This window comes from Periplaneta americana, chromosome 9 (assembly GCF_040183065.1).
Source record: "Periplaneta americana isolate PAMFEO1 chromosome 9, P.americana_PAMFEO1_priV1, whole genome shotgun sequence".
Classification (NCBI taxonomy): Eukaryota; Metazoa; Arthropoda; class Insecta; order Blattodea; family Blattidae; genus Periplaneta; species Periplaneta americana.
Window position 1 is genome coordinate 56,849,072 of NC_091125.1, and position 20,812 is coordinate 56,869,883.

The 20,812-nt window shown below is 35.7% G+C and overlaps 2 protein-coding genes across 2 annotated transcripts in view; both read left to right on the forward strand.

Annotated features, from left to right (window-relative positions):
* The window catches only part of LOC138705947 (facilitated trehalose transporter Tret1-like), a 256,949-nt gene that overhangs the window by 211,381 nt on the left and 24,756 nt on the right, over positions 1–20,812 (forward strand). The window lies entirely within an intron of this gene.
* Positions 388–20,237, forward strand: LOC138705580 (facilitated trehalose transporter Tret1-like). The gene is made up of 4 exons (XM_069834183.1): positions 388–464; positions 8,598–8,772; positions 15,072–15,338; positions 20,194–20,237. The coding sequence occupies exons 1-4, from the start codon at positions 393–395 to the stop codon at positions 20,235–20,237; spliced, it is 558 nt and encodes a 185-aa protein (XP_069690284.1). The 5' UTR covers positions 388–392.

Consider the following 20,812-nt stretch of genomic DNA (forward strand, 5'->3'; position numbering starts at 1 on the left):
AAGGGGCGCGTTTCAGATTTTTAATCTCAAGCTGAGAGATCCCAATGACAAATTTGACCTAGGCTATATCATAGCTGGTGATACCTTAATGCTCTAAATGCAACAATGTGTGAAGGACGAAAAGGTCTTATTTTAAATTTAGTAGTCAGACCGTGGAGAATTTTGTTTGTTTCACAGATAGTGCTCAATAATAATACTTCTGAGAAGGGTGATACCTACTACTGTCAAATTGTTTCTTATACGAGTACCCCAGTTCTTAATTATAACCTCATCGAGAGTGACTGAATCCTCCTATATAGAAAGTGTCTTCCAGCAATTAATAACGGTACAGTAGGTATTGGTGTCACTACATTATCTGAACTATGTGCTTTATTTGTTTCAGACTAATCACTATGGAGGTGCTATTATCTGGAGAAGAGATACAAACGCGTACAGTAAGCAGGTTTCGGGAAGTGCTGCCACAGGTATTTGTGTGCTATAAATGATCCTTATCTGCGTTGTACAAAAATACCTTTTTAAAATAGAGTAGCATGTACATAGACAATGAGTCGATCCGAAACGTTGAGATCTATCTCGTGAATAAAACAGTGCAGTGGAAACTATCATAATAAAAATACGTCAGCGTAAAAATTCGGCCGAAACAGTCCTATAAGACCACAGCCTGAACTTTAACCAAAAATATTAACATAGTATATCCATTGTATCTGGTTGGATGATCGTCCACCTCTGCTTCGGCATGTGGCCGTGAGGCTAGCATCCGGCTGGTCAGTCTTGGCCCTTCGTGGGCTGTAGCGTCACGGATTATTATTATATCCATTGTATAACCACAGATGCTGGGACAAAGTTTACTGGCAGTCGGACCAACGGGAGTCCACATAATTATTAATCTAGAAATCCTCCACACTATTAACAAGAAATCGATTTTTTCTTTAACCTCAAATTTAAAATAGTAGCTCTTTAGCCTAAGTAACACTTTTCATCTCTTCCACATGTGCACCTTTCTTGCAGTCCTCTTAATTGGAAGGTCTTTGTGAGTGAAAATAAGAATATTCTTACGTAGGAGAAACCATAAAAGTGCGTTAACCTTTAAGGGGGAAAATAATGAAGTGGCCTTTCTCGTCTCCGCATTGAAAAACATTTTCTTCAGATAGGTGCAAAACGTTAATGTGATCAGGTGAACAAGTTATGCTAGTTTATAGTAGCCTACTGAAGAAATGTTTTCGCATATTTTAATAAGTCTACTCAGCAGATGATTTCAGACATTTTAACAATCTCAAAAGTACTCTCTGAGACAACAATGTGTATACGAAATTTACATTTGAAGATAAAATTGAGACAGTGATTACAATGTTATATGGACAAGCCGAGTTGAAGATGTTAGCCTCACTAGTACTTCAACAATGGATACATTTCTGAACTCCACTGACTAATAGTGACTTAAAAGATTGCATCCCTACTCGAAATTTTAAAAATTATGGTTAATATTATTATCAAGAGTTAGGTGAAACTTTTTTGTAACATTTACCTCTATTCTTTTCCAGATATTTGTGTGAACAAATACTTTTTACTTTTGTTACATAAATAGCAAGCATTGACAAAGGCTGGATATTGATCTAGATTTGAGACAAAACATACGAAACGGATATGGAAAAAAATGAAAGGCAGAAAGGAGGCATGATTTTTGACATCACATTTAGGCTCAGTAACTACTAGAGATGTTGCATTTTGCTCAAATATTTTCTAATGTAAGTTATTAATGTTACATTTATCTTCTCCACAGAAGTCGTTTTTATCGATATTTTGTGGTCTTTTTTCACCATTCAAGATGTAGCCCACATTTTTTTCCAACTAAATTGTTTCGCATAAGTAACTACCATACATATATCAAAATTCCAGAGTAGGCGTGCATGGCTTATTTATTTTAAATTATTATTATTATCTTCAACTTTTTTTATGATCACTTGAGGTCTAAATATGTACAGGATATCTCACATAACCCTGCCACCTAAAATATTTTCGAAATGAAACAAGGTGTGAAAAATCTACTTGTGCAGGCATGTACCCATATCAGATGCTCACACAATGGGAGGATATGCACAATCCAAAAACTTAAAACAATATCACTTTCAATTCAAAGTTACCTTTTTTAAATGGAACATGCATGTTTTTTCTAGCGAACTGGAGATACAATTAGTGATAACAGAATTGGTTTCACTTCTCTAAACGTCATATCTTCTGAAATAACTAAACTTTTAAAAGGTGGCAACGGAGACACTGTTTGTGACGTTATGCAAAGAGTGTGGTACTGTACACATAGCAAGGATTGCTTGCAATATCTCTGTACTAAAAGCATGAATTAAACAAAACAATATCAGTACAGCATTCTCCACTTCTCAGTATACTAGTGTCTCCTGATCTGGTCTGCTATACCTCTGTTAGTGTCAAACAGGAAAATACCGTAGCCTAGTAATATTTTGTTTATGGATGAAGCTTCCTTCACAAATCATGATAATGTGAATTTAAGGAACATGTACTACTGGTTAGTGCAAAATCCCCACTGGTTTCGCGAGGTTGTTCATCAACGGCAGTGGAGCATCAATGTTTGGTGTGGTATCATTGGCAACCGCATTGCAGGTCCCAATTTTTGTGCAAACCCTCGTATTACCACTGTTTGACTATTGCGACATAATACTTACAGATTTGACAACTGAACTTTCGAACAAACTACAGCGTGTGCACAATATATGTGTCAGATTCATCAGCAATGCTCGCAAATTTGACCATATTACACCTTCGTTCAGATATTTATTCTGGCTGCGACTCAATAACCGTAGATCACTTCATTCGCTTTCTCTTTTGTTTCGAGTTCTCCACACTTCTACTCCAAATTATCTTCGTTCCCGGTTTAACTACTTACCTGCAATCACAATCTAAACACCAGGTCACAAGAGAGCCAAATCCTAGCAATTCCTCCCCATAGAACATCCCACTATTCATCCTCTTTCACTGTCTCCGTCTCTTGTGAATGGAATTCTCTACCTCAGAAGATTAGGGGCTGCCAGACAATAACTACCTTCAAGACAAAGCTAAACAATTTCTTACTGACGCAGACAAATTGAAGTTGTAATTATAATCATAACCGAGTTTAATGGTTTAATTATATTTAGGTATGATTATTATTATTAATGTTATTATTAGTACATAATTATTTCATTGGAGTGTTGGGAAGGCAAAGGAATTGTTATGTATTGTATTGTATTGTATTGTATTGTATTGTATTGTATTGTATTGTATTGTATTGTATGGTATTGTATTAATTATGTTTTGCTCCTTAGCAATATAGTAATTTTGTATTTTTGTATCGCACTGATTGAGTGGAAGAGAAGGCCGAATGGCCTTAACTCTGCCAGTTAAAATAAACCATTATTATTATTATTATTATTATTATTATTATTATTATTATTATTAATTTTTATCAGGGAACATTAAATGGACAGCGTTACGCATCATTTCTTCGAGACACTATCGAGGACGTGTGATTGGAAGCTCGTCTATCAATGTTGTTTCAGCATGATGGGTGTCCCGCATACTTCGCATATATTTGCAGAGAAGTAGTGTATGCAAAGTTTCCAAGTCGGTGGAGATCCTGTGAGATAGCCAGCTCGGTCCCCCAACTTCACGCCATTAGACTTCTTTCTCTGGGGCGCAGATAGTGTATCAGGAGGTCCCAACGACACTACAGAATATATAACAGCATATTACTGGGGCGCGTGCGGCATTATCTGAAGAAACACTATTATCTGTGCAACGCTGTCTTGTTCACCGTCTCCACAAGTGTATTGATGTAAACGGTGGTAAATTTGAACATCTGATGTTATTGATTATTTGTGAGTGCGTTTTCCGTGCTGGATGTAATTTAGAAACGTGAATTTCTTTGAAATATAGGTCACTAGTATTTTGTTTAGGAAAGTAAAACCACTTCCGTTATAAGTAATTGTAGTTCTAGTTTTCAGTTCTATAGAAAAAACAAACATGTTCCGTTTAAAAAAAAGGTAACTTGAGTTGAAAGTGATAATGTTATAAGTTTTTGGATTGTGCACATACCCCGACTGTGTGAGCCCCTGAAATGGCTATATCTCTGCGCAAGTATATTTTTCACATCTTGTTTCATTTCGAAAATGTTTTACGTCGAAGAGTTAGGTGAGTCACCCTGTGTATAGACGTCGTTTTACACTTGTGAACGGAACAGGGGACGAGCAGAATATATAGAAAGAGGAAAAGAGTAGGAATTAAAAAATAACAAACTGAAGAAAAGTAGGAGACAAAAACAATATTAAGAAATCATAAAGCAAAAAGAAAGGAAGAAATGGGAAATAGAAATGAGAAAGATCAAAAATTAAAAACAGAGAAAATGTATTTTTTTTTTCACAAGTACCTGTTCCAAAATGAAAAGGTAACAAGAAAGGAAAAGCTAGAAAATGATAGATGGATGGATATGTGGATGGATGTGTGAATGACTTGTTAAATTGATGGATGGATGGATGGATGGATGGAGGGATGGGTTGAAGTAGGATGTTTAAAAAATAAACACACATTTTTTATAAAGTAGAAAATGTGTAACGGCAAAATTTGCGTTTTAGTCCAAAAGCAATCCACAGAAATTTTTAGATTCATAGAATAAATTTACGCCGAGCCTACACCATAATCTTTCCTCGATTAATATTATTATTTTATTTATTTTTTCTTTGCTTTTTCGACAGACATTTTATAATTCAATTGCAATTTTTTTGTTCTGTGAAGGGTACTACTTGCAGCTTGTCTTCAGAACAAGTTACACATTCAATGTTAAAGATGTAGGCTAGTGTTACCAATTTTCACTTTCTTTAATGCTGCAGACTAAGGAAACGACAAAATTTCACATAGAAAATTGAACAATCTTTCAGTTCAGTATAAAAAAAGAACTTCATTCCACACTTTTGCATTTGAGCTTAAATTAAGAGTATTCTGAGACATTTTTGTCTGGCATAATATTGTGAAAATTATTTATTAACAAATTGTAAAAATTCTCTGCTTGAGTAGTTCAAGTTCACTGCAATTTGCAGTGCTGATTAGATTAGCTGTGTCGCATCCCTATTTCGAACTACGCATGAGAGAAAACACACTCCTAGGAGTATCCATCAAAGACAAAATCCCTAACACCAGAATTAGAGAACTTGCCAACACGGGTGATGTGGTACATTGTGCTACTAGTTTAAAATGGAAATGGGGAGGCCACGTGGCGAGACTCCACAGCAGCAGATGGACTCACATCTCTACAATGTGGGATCCTCACAGGAAACCGGGGCAGACCTGCAACTAGATGCGCCGATCTCTTCAGGAACGCCGCGGGTGTGCAGTGGTGCAGGGCAGCAAGGAGCAGAAGCGAATGGAGAAGTCTACAAAAGATCTTGTCGTGACAAAATGCGGACAGATAGTGCATACTACTCAGTACCAATAACTTGTTCGAGTAAATAACCCTTGTGTGACAGTGTCTAAACGAGTGTCTCTGCCGATAACTTGTTAAAGTAAATAACCCTTGTGTGACAGTGTCTAAACGAGTGTCTCTGCAGATAACTTTTTAAAGTAAATAATCCTAGTGTGGCAGTGTCTAAACAAGTGTCAGTTCCGGTAACTTGTTAGAGTAAATAATCCTGTGTCTAAACGAGTGTCTGTGCTAATACAACAGCTGACAGTGTAGAAGCGAGTGTGTGTGCAAGAAGAATAAATGACAGTTCCGAAATAAGTGTCTGCTTTAGAAGGAAAGGTTGTAGCGATAGTTCAAAGAGCATAAGAAAGAGTAGTAAGAGGAAGGAAACTACTACAAGTGTGAACTAAACTTAAAACTCTTGTGGACTAGTTCACCACATAAGTTCTTAACCGAATTCTCCCTTTCTAGGAGACCTTATCCCTTCACGGGACAAAATAGACTCAATCATTCATTCATCCATATTCAGCTCTAAAACAAAACTCGCCAGTTCTTTTTTTTTTTTTTTTTTTTTTTTTTTTCAAAGTTGTAAGATTAACGTTGATTTTAAGCTGGTGAGCACAGAAAACTATTTCTCTGACAAGCAGTAGACCTACCTTTTACAATCATTCATAGTTTCAGCCCAAGTGTAGATCTTTTACTGCAAACCCAGCATTCTCCAATCTTTCATATTTTCTGCCTCCCTCTGTATCTCCGCATATGATCCACATATTCTAATGTCATCTTTATCATCTGATATCTGCTTCTACCCCAAACTTTCTTCCTCTTACACCATTCCTTCCAGTGCATCCTTCAGCAGAAGTTTCTTTTCAGCCCGTGACCCAACCAATTCTTTTTTCTCTTCCTGATCAGTTTCAGCATCATTTTTTCTTCACCCACTCTTTACAACACAACGCCATTTCTTATTCTGTCTGTTCATTTCACTCGCTCCATTCTTCTCCATACACACATTTCAAATAGGCTTCTAGTCGCTTCTCTTCAGTTCATCGCAATGTTCATATTTCTGCCCATATAATTTAATGTTATACTTCACACAAAGCACTTCACAAGACTCTTCATTAGTTCTTTTTCCAGAGATCTGCAGAAGTTCTAATAGAAGCTTACTTTGCAATAAAATTTCTATCCTCCTTCCGCTTCCCGGCAGCAGATCGTTACTGCTTACAGTACATCCAAAATATTTGAAGCTCCACATGTTCTACTGCTTCGTTTCGAATTCGCACATTTTCCACCTTTATTTTTCTTCCGATATCCATGGTCTTCGTCTTGTTTGTATTTGACTTCATCCCATACTACTCGCAGCAGTCATTTAGCTCCAGTTAACATATCTCATGGTATAGTCTCTTCTTCTGTTAACAATGCCATATCATCAGCGAATCTTATGCACTTTAATCTTCTTCCTCTTACCATCACTCTTCACATATTCTGAAAACACCTCTTCACAAAATCTTCTAAGTAAATGTTAAAATTTAAATTATGGTTTATTCAACGACGCTGGCAACTGCAGAGGTTATATCAGCGTCGACGGAATTTTGTCCCGCAGGAGTTCTTTTATATTCCAGTAAATCTACTGACATGAGCATGTCGCATTTAAAAACTCTTAAATGCTATCGACTTAGGCCGGGATCGAACCCGCAATCTCGAGCACCGAAGGCCAGCGCTATACAAACTACGCTACCGAGGCCCACAAATTAAATGTTGAACAGGATAGATGATAAAGGGCATCCTTGTCGTACAATTGTCTCATTTTACTTCCTTAAGTCATTTCTTCTCCTCTTCTGACTTTCATTCGTTCTTTCATATGGAGGTTACAGATCAGCCCTCTCTCTTTCCAATTCATACCAATTTTCTTCAGGCTCCCAATCAGTTTATTCCAGTCCGCTCTATCAAATGCCTTTTCTAAGTCTACAAATACTATATACACTTCTTTATTCTTCTCTAAGTATCTTTCGCCCATTGTTCATAGCAGTGCAATTGCATCCCTCCCACCTTTTCTCTTCCTGAAGCAAACTGTTCTTCTTCCAACATGATGTCATTCCATCTTAGAATATAAACACAGATTCATTATTCGTAGGAGAATTTTCGCCGAGTGCGATATCAGGCTGATAGTCCTGAACTCCTTATATTTCTTGGCATTATTTCTTCGTATTGGCTGCAACACTGTCTCCGTAAAATCCTCAGACCAGTCGCCTTTCTCATATATTTCGTTGCATTAGGATATAATTTCCTTCTTGTCTCCACCCAAGCATTTCACTAAATCAATGGGGATACCATCACTCCTGTAGATTTCCCATTTTTCGTTTGCCTAATCGCTACTTCATTCCTTAAAATAGAAAATCTTATTTCCGTCTTCTGATAACGTTACTTCGTCTTCTATAGCTAAGTTATCTGGATGATTCCCTGTCTCATATAACTCTTTCACATATTTCGTCCGCCTGTCCAGTATTCCTTATTTGTCTGTTATTTCATTTCCGATTCGTCAACTATCAAACATATGGATTTTCTATTCTTGTATGTCAAATCCAAACATTTCACTTCGTGACACATTAATTAATCACATCTTCCTTTTCTCTCTAGATTATCTATTTCTTTACATTTCTCTTTCATCCAGTCTTTCTTCGCCTTATCAGTTTTTCTTATTAGTTCATTGTGTAGTTTCCTGTAATTTCTCCTACAGATACTGCAAATTTCAATGCATATCTAGAACAGCAAAATTAATCATCTACTGTAAATCATCTTCATTCAAGGCAAAATTAGATGTTTGAAATAAAGATTTCAATATTATGCAAAAATAATGGCATAAATATTCGGAGAGAAGAAAAGTACTGAGACTTAAAAATTCAGACGAAACACCGAAGATTCAGGGAAATACTGATGGGTTGGTAGACTGTAGGATAGTATATTTAATCCGCCCGAAGGTCAACTATACACGTATATCAATTTTTTTTAAAGATATCTTGTTTTCTGTAAGTCATGAGAGATTTATTTTGCGTAAAGCTTCACAACGTAGGCCGAACAGTGATAGTTTAGCTTCATGCACGGCTCCACTCCATGAAATTCTTCTGTATGTCCCCAGATACTGGCGATGTCAGCGGCAAATCTCGTCGCCATGCACATGGCAATTACATTCTTCTTCACTACCAATGTAATAGCAGCTCTGCACAAGTCGCCACAAGATTTCAATTCCACGGAGGAAATGTACAACGCTACAGAAGGACTGTTCATGGACGACACATACGCGTCTTGGTTTGGTAAGTTTAGAGTTTCTTTCGAAACGGGGATGTGGACTCTCCTCTTACTGTACTATTAGAGAAAATACGAGTATTGTAACTCTGCGAAAATTCCACCTATTTTCAGTAGGCTATATAACATTCATCATACAGAAAACGTGGTATTAGGTATGCTGTCTATCAGTATGTCTTTGTACAGCAATTTCTCTTAAACTACTGAGCTGATTTTGATCTGCCTACAGACATTCCTGATGCAATGGTCTATAATCCCAGGAAGTACAAAGGACTAGGAATTTTTCGAACAAAATGGGAAGCATTATTACAACAAATTAATGCCCTTCGATGTTTACACAAATCTCAAAACCCATACATCATACAAACACGTCAGGTTCATGAGGAGAGCATTAGCTGTGCCCAATCTCTGAACATTGTTCCAGAAGATGCCTTAATTCATAAGAATGAACATTTCTTAAATGCTACAAAATTCGTAACCTTCTGAGGAACAGAGAATTTCATATTTGGTGTCATCATCCACAGAAAAGGAAAGGCGTAGTTTTATTTAAACAATATCCTGGTGCCAACAAATGGATTTGTAAACACGAAGGACTCTCCAACAGCGAATGGCGCGATGGCATTAAAATGGTTGGAAATGTTGCTGCAGTACGTGCTGTGCCGGGAAGATCTCAGGACAACCGTTGTAGGCATTGCCACAAAGAGGTTGAAACTCTTGCACACGTCCAGGGATCCTATCCGCACGGCGAAGCTCTGCGAAACGCTAGACACCACCAAGTACGATCAATTATAGCCACTGCCCTTAAAGATGCCGATTACAATACTTTTGAAGTACATGGTCTCTCCGTCACTGGCAGTACACGGCGCATAGATATAATAGCTTTCAAGGAATCTACAAGATCTGGATTCATAATTGATCCCACTGTGCGTTTCGAAACGGATGTGGTACAGCCAGCAGAAGTGGATAATGAAAAAATGAATATCTACAATACTACCATTCCCTATTACCTCCAAAAATACCAGCTAAAAGAGCTTGAAGTAATCGGACTTCTGGTTGGAGCAAGAGGTACCGCTACTCTCTTCATGAAAGATGTGTTTAAGAGACTTGGAATACCTACATCTATTATTCCGATTGTAACCTTAGCTACATTGAAAGGATCAATTGCTCTCCTGAAGCATCACCTATATTCGAAATCAAACTAAGTTCAGGAGCATTCTTTACTTTTTTGTAATATCTCTCTAAAAATATGTATATTTCCATTCATCTCAGAAAATTATTTGCAGCTATGTACTTGCAGGAGTTCCATTGTTAAAACAAAATAAATGGTTCAATGAACTTGTAAAAATTTCTATGGTTAAGTACTCTTTGTCCCTTTTTTGCAGCCGTCAGTGAACCGAGCGCCTGAATACGGCAAAGCTTCGTACGTATGTCGCACTCTCCCCTCCCGATATCCCTCTAAGTGTGAGACGATGTGGTGAAAGGCTGACAAGTAGAGGAGGACTTGTACCTAGATCACAAGATTTAAATATTTTGTATTTTTGTGTATGAGATTATGCAAAAATTCTAGTTTATACAGCAGACATCATCACACCTGAAAAATTGTAACCACCAGTTTTTAGATCCCTTCCAGCAAATGAAGAATTGCCCAGGATTGCTCGAGAGCATTCTTGAGTCTTTGCGGATACGACTAGACAGATGCATTCAAGTGCATGGTTAGCATTTTGAACACCTACTGTAAAATTCTTTAGTTAACATGTTCATACTGTACTGTACCTTGTATATCCAAAAATTTCATTGTTGTTAAAACAAAAATTTCTTTTGCTTATATTCAATCACATTCCTGTGGTGTTGAAGCTAAAATTATGAATCTTACTGTCTCGTAATCGATAAATTAATAAAAGCAATACTCGTACTCGTACTTAGTATTTAGCGGCCCCCAACCAACACAAAATGAAATTACAGTATCTCGTAAACGGTTAATTTACGGGCCCATGTTTAATGGATATTTTTTTGTGGCTTTTCCTCGTTTTTACTTCTCATTCCTAAGTTTTTTTACCATCATTTTTGAAACACATTACATACCAGTAGACTTGACTGAGAATGTTGCACACGGAGCAAAGTTTTCACTAAAACATTACTAACTCTCGATTTGAGACCAAAAAAAAAACAAAACAAAATAATAATGAATTCGACATCGACAGTGACGATTTTATTTTATTTCCTGTACAAGATAAAGAGAAAAGTAAAATGAGCAGCTATATACATTCACAAACATTTATTAATTATTATATGCAGAATTATTTATATTTTAATAGTGAATTTTTGCGGACGTTTCACAATAGCCACACAGATCAAGTCAGGTAGTCACAACCATTAATGAAGAGCGTCTCACTGTTACAGGATTATCATTCCTTGTTGTAGGATATAGACCTAAGCATATTTGTTACGCGTCAGTGCACCAGAGAGAACTTCAATATACTCTTTCTTTAAGTAATGGTTTATTAGAAAATTAATATTAGAAATAATTGTGATATAATGTGGCTCCTTTATTTAAATTTGTGCAAATTAATCACCAATAATTTTATTTTCTTTTTTCTCTTTTCTTTTTTCCCTTTCTTTTCTTTTTTTTTTCTTTTTTCTTTTCTTTTTTCTTGATTTCTTTTTCTTTTCTTTTTTCCTTTTATGTTTTTTCTTTCCCCTTTTCTTCTCTCTTTGATTTTCATTACTGTTTTTTTTCTTTTTTCGTCTTTTTCTTCTTTTCAATTTCTTCTTTTATTTATTTATTTATTTATTTATGGGAAGATGGGAAGATAATATTAAAATGGATTTGAGGGAGGTGGGATATGATGATAGAGAATGGATTAATTTTGCTCAGGATAGGGACCAATGGCGGGCTTATGTGAGGGCGGCAATGAACCTCCAGTAAGTATTTATTTATTTATTTATTTATTTATTTATTTATTTATTTATTTATTTATTTATTTATTTATTTATTTATTTATTTATTTATTTATTTATTTATTTATTTATTTATTTACTTATTCATTCATTCATTTATTTTGAAGGAAGGAAATGTGTCCGTGGCCCACATTTCTTTTAGGTCTCATACCGCCATTTGCCTTAGCGCCCGAGGAAAACCACGGAAAACCAAGGGCAGGATGACTTGTAATGACGACTAAGTTACTTAGCTTGTAGCAAGACTATTAACATTATTTTGAAGAAAAACATAAGCTTCTTATCTTCTTCAAACTTACGATAAAATTATAACTGAAATTAAATGTCTTACTTTAGGAATTCTGAAGAATGACTTCCTTGTGTGCAATTTAGAATAAGAAATTTGTTATTATTTGGGTACATATTAAATAATATATTTTAGTTACATCTTTCGAATAACATTTCTAAAAAAAACTATGAACAGTGCTGTCACTCACAACATGACAAAGAAATTGAATTTTTGTGAAACGTGTGAAACAGATAATGCAAAATTACTGCATGTATCAGCTTTATGAAGCTATTTTATTAAAGTGAAACGTTTATACTTGGAGGTATAATGAATAAAACGTTACGAACACTTCAACAACTGACGTCACTTGCTTGGCAAAGTCAATGAGTTAGTACTCTTGCACTGATATGCTGCTTGCTAGAGGGATGGACTTACTTTCTTGCATTAATTATATATATATATATATATATATATATATATATATATATATATATTTCTCTTATCATAGACTCACACTAACCAATTCAGATGAAACACAGTAATTTCATTGTAAATACTTGTGCAGCATAATTTATATATATATATGATTTCACGTGTTAATTAACTAGATTACCTTGTTGACTAGTTAATTAAGATGTGAAAGCATTTATTATACCTAGGTATTAATACTATATACTCCGAAGTGATACACTGTTAAATGTTGTGTAATCAAGATGTCTATAAATTGCATTGTATTTATTTGACTCTCAATCATATTCGCAATCCTTATAATCCTTATAAATAAGGAGCAATTTCTTAACACCTTCAAATACTTGGGATGTACTATAAGCAGTAACATGAGCTGCAGCCAGGAAGTCAAAAGAAGGATAGCAATGGCCAAGGTAGGTATAACAGAAAAAGGAGCATCTTCAGTGGAACTCTGGAAAAAGAACTAAGAAAGAGACTAGTGAAGTGCTTTGTGTGCAGTGTGGCTTTGTATGGGGAAAAAACATGAGTGAAGAGAAACGACTAGAAGCATTTGAAATGTGGATATGGAGAAGAATGGAACGTGTGAATTGGACAGACAGTAAGAAATGAAGTTGTGTTGGAAAGAGTGGGTGAAAAAATAATGATGCTAAAACTGATCAGAAAGAGAGAAAGGTTATAAATATTTTTACCATTGTTGAGACATCCGGTTTACACGTCACTTAAAATAATACAGCATCACCTTCAGTAGAAACACCACTTCCAAACTTCATTAAAATTTACACGCTACTGTCGCAATATGGCCGATGGTCATGGTCAGATCAAGGAGTTAGTTGTAACTCGTTGGTCAAAGTGTTCAGAATTGTTTGTGCTTCAGTGGCGCATTTCGTTTTTTGAAATTGAACCAAAATTTAAAATTCAAAAAGTATAAATTTCGCGACAATTCTGTTAAGTATTTCGCGATTTGTTAGGAAATCGTCTACTTCACGATTATGCTCAATTTCGCAATATTTCGCGGATTCAAAACTTAGTATTAATGAATATTTGGATACATAAAACCTGGATACATTGAAGGAAATGTTAAATACAAAATTTCGTGGATACCGTTAATACCAAACAAATTGGGGCTCTATTGATAAGTAATGAACATTTTACCAGTAAATATTCAGCACAGACCAATATAAACATCTGGTATTACTCACCAGACTTCAAAACGATATTCAGCCTGATGTCAAATGGATAATATTTTCTACAGTATTCGCACTTGAACATCATCTCACTACAGCAAATCTGAAGGCTCTGGCTTCTACTTAACTTCTCTGTGAAATGATGCAATATAATCCTAGAGAAGGATGTGGAAAATGATTCCATGCCGTACTTTCCTGATATTTTTAAACGGTAGTGAGGACTACTTTGAATAGTAGAGCAATTTCGATAGGTAGGTGAAACGGAATACTTCTGAAAAAAATGTCACAAAACAGTCTTTTAACTCTAAACTTAACTTATGCCATTAAAAAATTTGAAAGGCATGTTGGTCCGACAAGTTAACAAATTTAAAGAAACAAATATCGAGAGTCCTTCAGTTATTGAAGGACTCTCGATATTTGTTTCTTTATGCCATTAACTTGGACCCTGGTCTCCACTTTGGAAAGCCAACACTCTAACCTTACAGATAACGGTGCACCTTTGTGGATGTTAGTGTAATCGCTATTTTGAAATTAGTTCCTAGTGATCTCCTTGAGTTATAGTAGGTGTAACTTTTTATGGACTCCGCGCGTCTGGCAGTGCAAGGAATACTGTTTCTGAGATTTCGGTATATGTAATAGGGATTATGTGGTATTATAATTAGAATTATATTTTTTAATTTCAGACAATAGTTTATTAAAAATGTTAATTTTGATAGCATATCAGACCAAGAGAATGACTAGAAAGATGAGTTTTCGTGTCAGTGAGAAATGACATGTAACTTTTGACTGGTGCTTTCTAATTTACAAAGAGGGCAGGTTAAATCAATGACACGGGTCTATCAAATTAATTTTCCTTTGAAGAAACTAAAGTAGATACTTATATTTTCCTTAAAATTCCATAGACCTATGCTGGGTTTGAGCCCGTGAATATTAGATTATCATCTTGGTGTAATATCACTTGTGAGGTTCATATCTGTCTTCGGACAGTTGACTAAACAACAACAACAATAAGCATAGTAGCTACTGGAAAACGAAGGACGATCTAATCCGGGAAAGTACGAAATATTATTTTTCTCAAATCTAATTCATTCATTCATTCATTCATTTAGTGTTCTGCCCATGGACAGGTCTTTCACTGCCAACCCAGTTTTCTTCAATCTTCCCTATTTTGTGACTTCCTTTTTGTTTCATATGATCCGCATATCTTAATGTCGTCTATCATCTGATATTTTCTTCTGCCCCGAACTCTTCTCCCGTTCACCATTCCTTCCAGTGCATTCTTCAGTAGGCAGTTTCTTCTCAGCCAGTGGCCCAACCAATTCCTTTTCCTCTTCCTGATCAGTTTCAGCATCATTCAAATCTAATTTGATATGTAAAATATGTATGTCGGTACCAATAAGTGGAAAGTGGAATATAATTTCAAATTTTGCAGGTGGCTTACCCTACATTTGCCAGCCGATCGGCAGTTTTGCTTCAGGGTTTCTTGTGACATGGTTCGGTCGCAAGAGGTCTCTCATGCTCGTCTGCGTGCCTCATGTTATAAGCTGTGTGCTGATAAGCACGGCCCCATCGCTCGCCGTACTTTTTCTTGCCAATGTCATCATAGGCATCACAGTAGGTCTCACAGAAGCGCCCATCAGCAGTTACTCCGGGGAGATCTGTCAACCTACACTAAGGAGTGTCTTAGCCAGCTGCACAGGTGAGATTATTGTTAATGCTCCTGTAGCGAGAAAGATATTACAACAGATTTCCCTTGGCGTTTTAATTTCTTGCACAGTAGCACTTGCACGTGTGATTTTAGACTTCTACAATGCTCAACGTCTTTGCACCCTGTTATGGATGCAGGAACACCTAACGTATGTGTCGTATTTTTACATCATGAGAAAAGCCAAGGAAAGGATAGAACAGCTTATGTCAGTGCAATCATCAAATTCACTTACGTTTTCCTTCTCTTGTCTTCTCTGAAGGATAAGAGCCGATGCATAGTTCTGAAAAATTGATATTTCCGCATTCATAACTAGGCTAGAAAAAGCACAATTTCTCAGCACATTTACACGCATCAGATAAGAGGCGAAGACTGCTGATTTCTATTCAATAGCAAGGCCCTTAACTTTGCCGTTATTCGCCCCGACTCGACGAAATTCGCTCAGACATATCACTAGTAAACCACTTAGTTCGTCAAAGACAATCCAGAGTGCACCACACATCCTGGATCAATATTGCACTCGTAATGAATGATGGTGTAGAATTGCTGGGATGTCACAGGGGAACCGGAGTACCCGGAGAAACTCCGTCTTGACTAGATCACGCATTACCCAATGTAATTAAAATTTTAAATGGATCAACCGGGATATGAACTCGGTCCCCTGGCTTAAAAGCTCACTGCTGAAATGGTAAGTACAAAAATATCACCGTCTATAAGAAATGAAAACACCGACACACTAAATAATTATCTAAATGAACTAAATATATAAATTGCATAAGAATACTGTAAATTATCGTAACAACTGAAGGAAATAATTGACATATTTATAGAAAATGTTAATCGCAGCAGTCTATATGACGACGATAGAACCTGCATGACGAGGAAGAATTATAATCACAATATCTGGAGGGCATTGTTGTTTTGCAGAAGTAAAATTTCCTCCAACTTCAGTGGAAATTTAAGCAAACCTATTCTTATAATAGAATATAATATTGACAGTCTGAATCATCACAATATGCTTTCTAAGTTAAGCCTATTCTTGTTTTAACAACACGTTTTAACGAATTAGTTTACTTAGAGTTTATGAAACGGAGGCCTTACGAAAACGAAACGTTGGTGGATGAGAATACCTGCATAAAAGAATGATTGAATTCATATTATGCTCTATTGTTATAAACATTTTTACATTGTTGAGACATCCGCTTTACACGTCACTCAAAATAATACATCATCATCTTCAGTAGAAACACCACTTCCAAACTTCTTTAAAATTTACTGCAAACTTCAGAAAGCGATGTAGTATAACTACATAGGCTACTAGTAATTATACGTCAAAACAAACAGCACTGAAATTATCGCTCATCTACTGTCCACGTTTCCCTTAGCAATGAAGTATTTATTAATAAAATTGTATACATTAGTTTGACATATTGTGAATTCAGTGTTGTGTTGATTTCTGCAATTATGGTTCTCACAACAGAGAAGAAGGCGTTTACTGTCGAGTATCATTTTCCGTATTACGGAGTACTGAAATCACAAACAACATACTCTTAAAATCGAGATATCATTATAACATGCAAATTGACAAAAAAAATGATCCCGTACGAAGGAACTTCTCGACGATAGCTAACATTGTTGTGTTATTTGGTGCGGCAATGTTAAATCGCTCCCGGTACTTCTGTAACATGGCGCAAGCTCGGCCCATTCTGACGCCCCACTCCGTATGACTGGAAATAATGCTTCACAAAAAATAACTTCCCCTCTTTTGTGAGAACCATTTTAGCAAATCTTTACTGTATTATCTTTTAACAATACAACAATGAGATCAGATAAATAAACTTCAGCATGGATAAGATACATACATGCGTCCACACCTGTGGAGTAACGGTTAGAACATCTGGCAGCAAAACCAGGTGGCCCGGATTCGATTCCCGGTCAGGGCAAGTTACCTGGTTGAGGTTTTTTCCTGGGTTTTCCCTCAACCCAATATGAAAAAATGCTGGGAAGCTTTCGGTGTTGGACCCCGGACTCATTTCACCGGCATTATCACTTTCGTCTCATTCAGACGCTAAATAAACTAAGATGTTGATAAAGCATCGTAAAATAACCTACTAAAATAAATAGAGATACATACATGCACAGTATCAGTGCGAGAATTGCAGTAAAGTTTCTTTGGCGCATACCGTATAACTTATTTGAAAGAGATAACTAGTGAACACTCATTACCCTGATCACATATCGCATTGGCCATTCCTATGTTATGAAATGGAAAAATGAAATGAGAACAACTACCAAAGCCTCCACCGTCGAAAAGACATTTTTTGGTAACGACAGCTAGAATGAAGTACAGTTGGTCCATGCAATTTCATAAGGGTTATAGCGTCACTTCTTTCGCAATCGCTAGATGGCAACATAGTGAAATTTATAAAAATCTATTAGGCTGATCATAACTCTGGAAAGACGACTGGAACCAAGTGGAAAGTACTAATTTAATGTATTTTAAAAATGAAATAACATTTTTTCTTTCGTTGATGGCTAGAATACTAACAGGTCTAGTACGAAATCGATCTTTTGACTGCTGAGTTCAGTGGATTGAGGTCGCGGTACACATTTTCCATTATTACATTCTTAGATCATGGACCAATGAAATGACAATAGTTGGAATATAAGTTAAATAGTAGGCCTACCCATCTAATACAGAAACACAAAACAGGATAGCTACATTTAAGGTATGTATTAACGTTTGAAATGGCGTTTTTTTTTACTAAAATTTTCTTTGTAATAATATTAGCTGCAAAATCCTAGTACAGAGCATTGTACGCATAAACAGCAATAACTCAGTGAAAGAAATTTCAAAATTGAGTAATTTTTAGAAAATATATGGCATTTTGAAGAAATAGAATAATTTTTAATTAATTATTTTTTTAAGGAATCAAAAAGTGAAATTGAAGTTTCTGATATATATTTATGTTAGTCTACTTTCATATGTTGTCTGATAAATATCTTAAAAAGGTTGGTTAAAAAATGTAGATTTTCCTCCAAAACGTTAATACAGACCTTAAGTGTATACAGTATGAAGCATTAATTATTTCTCACTGGTAGTCACTGTAAAAAAAAGTTTTCTCAATAGATATCATTTTTAAAATGACGAACATCAGTGCCTGCTATCTGACATTTATTTAAACTAAATTACGTAGAAGATGAACTGTGCACTTTCCTATAATCAAAGGAAAATCTGCATATGCATGAAAATTACTCTAATTCTCCATCATTTATTACGAGTATTATGTAGACTACCACCTATCGTTCAATCTATAATCTGGACGGTCTCTTACGAATGAAGGCGTCTTCGCTTCTCGGTACTAGCGACATATATGAGCCACGTTTGTAGTGCCGGGACAAATGAAGACAAGTTAAGGGCCCTGCCATTTTACAAAAAGAATTAGACACAATATCAAGTACATACAATCATCACATACTATGTGTTTACTTTTGACGATATTCCTCCACAAAATTAAGCTATCTAAAATATATATTTTACATGCTATAACCCGTACTTTTTAATGAAAATGATTCCTACTGACAACGGCTGCCTCCGGGTCTGAAGATTGGAATACAGAAGAAACTTGACTCACCTTACTATTTTGAGAGCACTGGGTCTTGTGGTGATAGTCTTTGCCGAGTCAAGACAACCATTTAGCCTTCAGCGTCATATAAAGTTAAAAAATTCAATCTCACATCCCGTTTGTTCTGAAGGGATTCGTAAATGCGAAAATGTTAGTAATGGTCATGAAAATTATTGACTAATGAGAAAAGTACATGCCATATATTCCTAATTGTGTAGGTGTGAAATGTTAATAAAATAAAACAGCAGCAAAGTGAGCAATGGGAATAAATCGCAATTGCAAAGTCGGTGTCATCAGTGTCTTTCCATTGGCATTCGAGTATTCCACAATGAAATGCAACGACTATTATATTTCTGAATTATACATTCTCTCCAGTTTTATACCCAACTGTTTGCTATGCATATACAGGTTGTAAGGGGTATAAGTGCCATTATTTTAACTGATGATTATACATATCATAAGGAAGAAAAAATGTCCTTACAATTTTTTCTAATTGCAATATTTAACTAATTATTAAAGTTCACAATATTAGACGCTTTGCAACCTTGCTGGATGGAGAGGAGGGGGGTTTAGAAGTACACAGTACAGCTCAAGCGGGGAGGAGAGGGTTTAGAAGTACACAGTACAGCTCAAGCGGGTACAGACATACCGGTACAAAACGGATGCTCTGTTCTAATGCAGGAGCGGACTATGACAATACTGTTGTTTACATAAAACGAGCAGCAAATACAAACTTTCAATCGCATTAATAGAACATTATGATAAATTTACAATTTTATGGAACAATATTGCACCATTTTTTAATTTTAGGCCTGAAAAATAAACAATAATGGTTCTCTGCACAAAATCACAAGGAATTTCTTCTAATACAACATTTTAATATCTCCCGCTTCCGTAAAGCAGTATCAATTTTAAACTAATTTTTGGTTGTATTATTTTCTACAGGGGTAAGAGACTTCTAGTTTCTAATAATCGTTGAGAAATTGCTACAAAAGTTTGCCGATTAGGTAACTTTTTTTTTAGGAAAATTTTGACGGTACATCTTTCTTGCCTCACTTGAATTACGACGACTTTCTCCATAAATTATTAACATATGATATTTCTAAACTGTAAATGAAATTGTAAGTTGTTTATCGAATACCCTACTGAGCTGCCATCCGCTTGACATTAAAGATATGGATAGGGAGCTTGAACTCAGCTGACTCATACTTACGTCTGTGCAGAGTACTGCTTGCTGAACGTTACCACATCTCTCACGCCAGAATAGTAACAAATTTAAGCATGCATTATAACGAATATTTAATTTCACGAAAACATAATAGAACACACAAATATTTATTTAAATTAACATTAACACTTTGCTAGATATACCTTCTGATGTAACTGTTTTCGTAATGTTAGTAACGTTAGAAGCAGTATAACGCAAATAAAATAAGGACAGCAATATCTTTTCCTGGAAAAACTATGGAGTTTTGACCCTATGTTGTATGGACATCTTTTGATCCTGTAGACCGTTCCCGACGACTGTGAAAAGGACGGCACTTTTACCCTTACACCCTGTAGAATCACAGGTTACTTTACTAGTGCACATAATTAATTGATAATAAATAAAGGAAAGCAGATTTATGTTTAAACGTCTGTCATAACGCTTTTGTTGGTTCTGAGTTAGTCGAAATCTTAGAAAAATCTGTCTTCTGAAATAAATTTTATATTGAGGAAAACGTACACGTCCAGAGGCTGAATATAGCAGGTTGCTTCGGTGTTATAATCCTTAGAGTGATGTTTTATCAGGAACTGCATAGTGCAAAACCTTTCCATCTTTGTGAACAAACTCATGAGTCT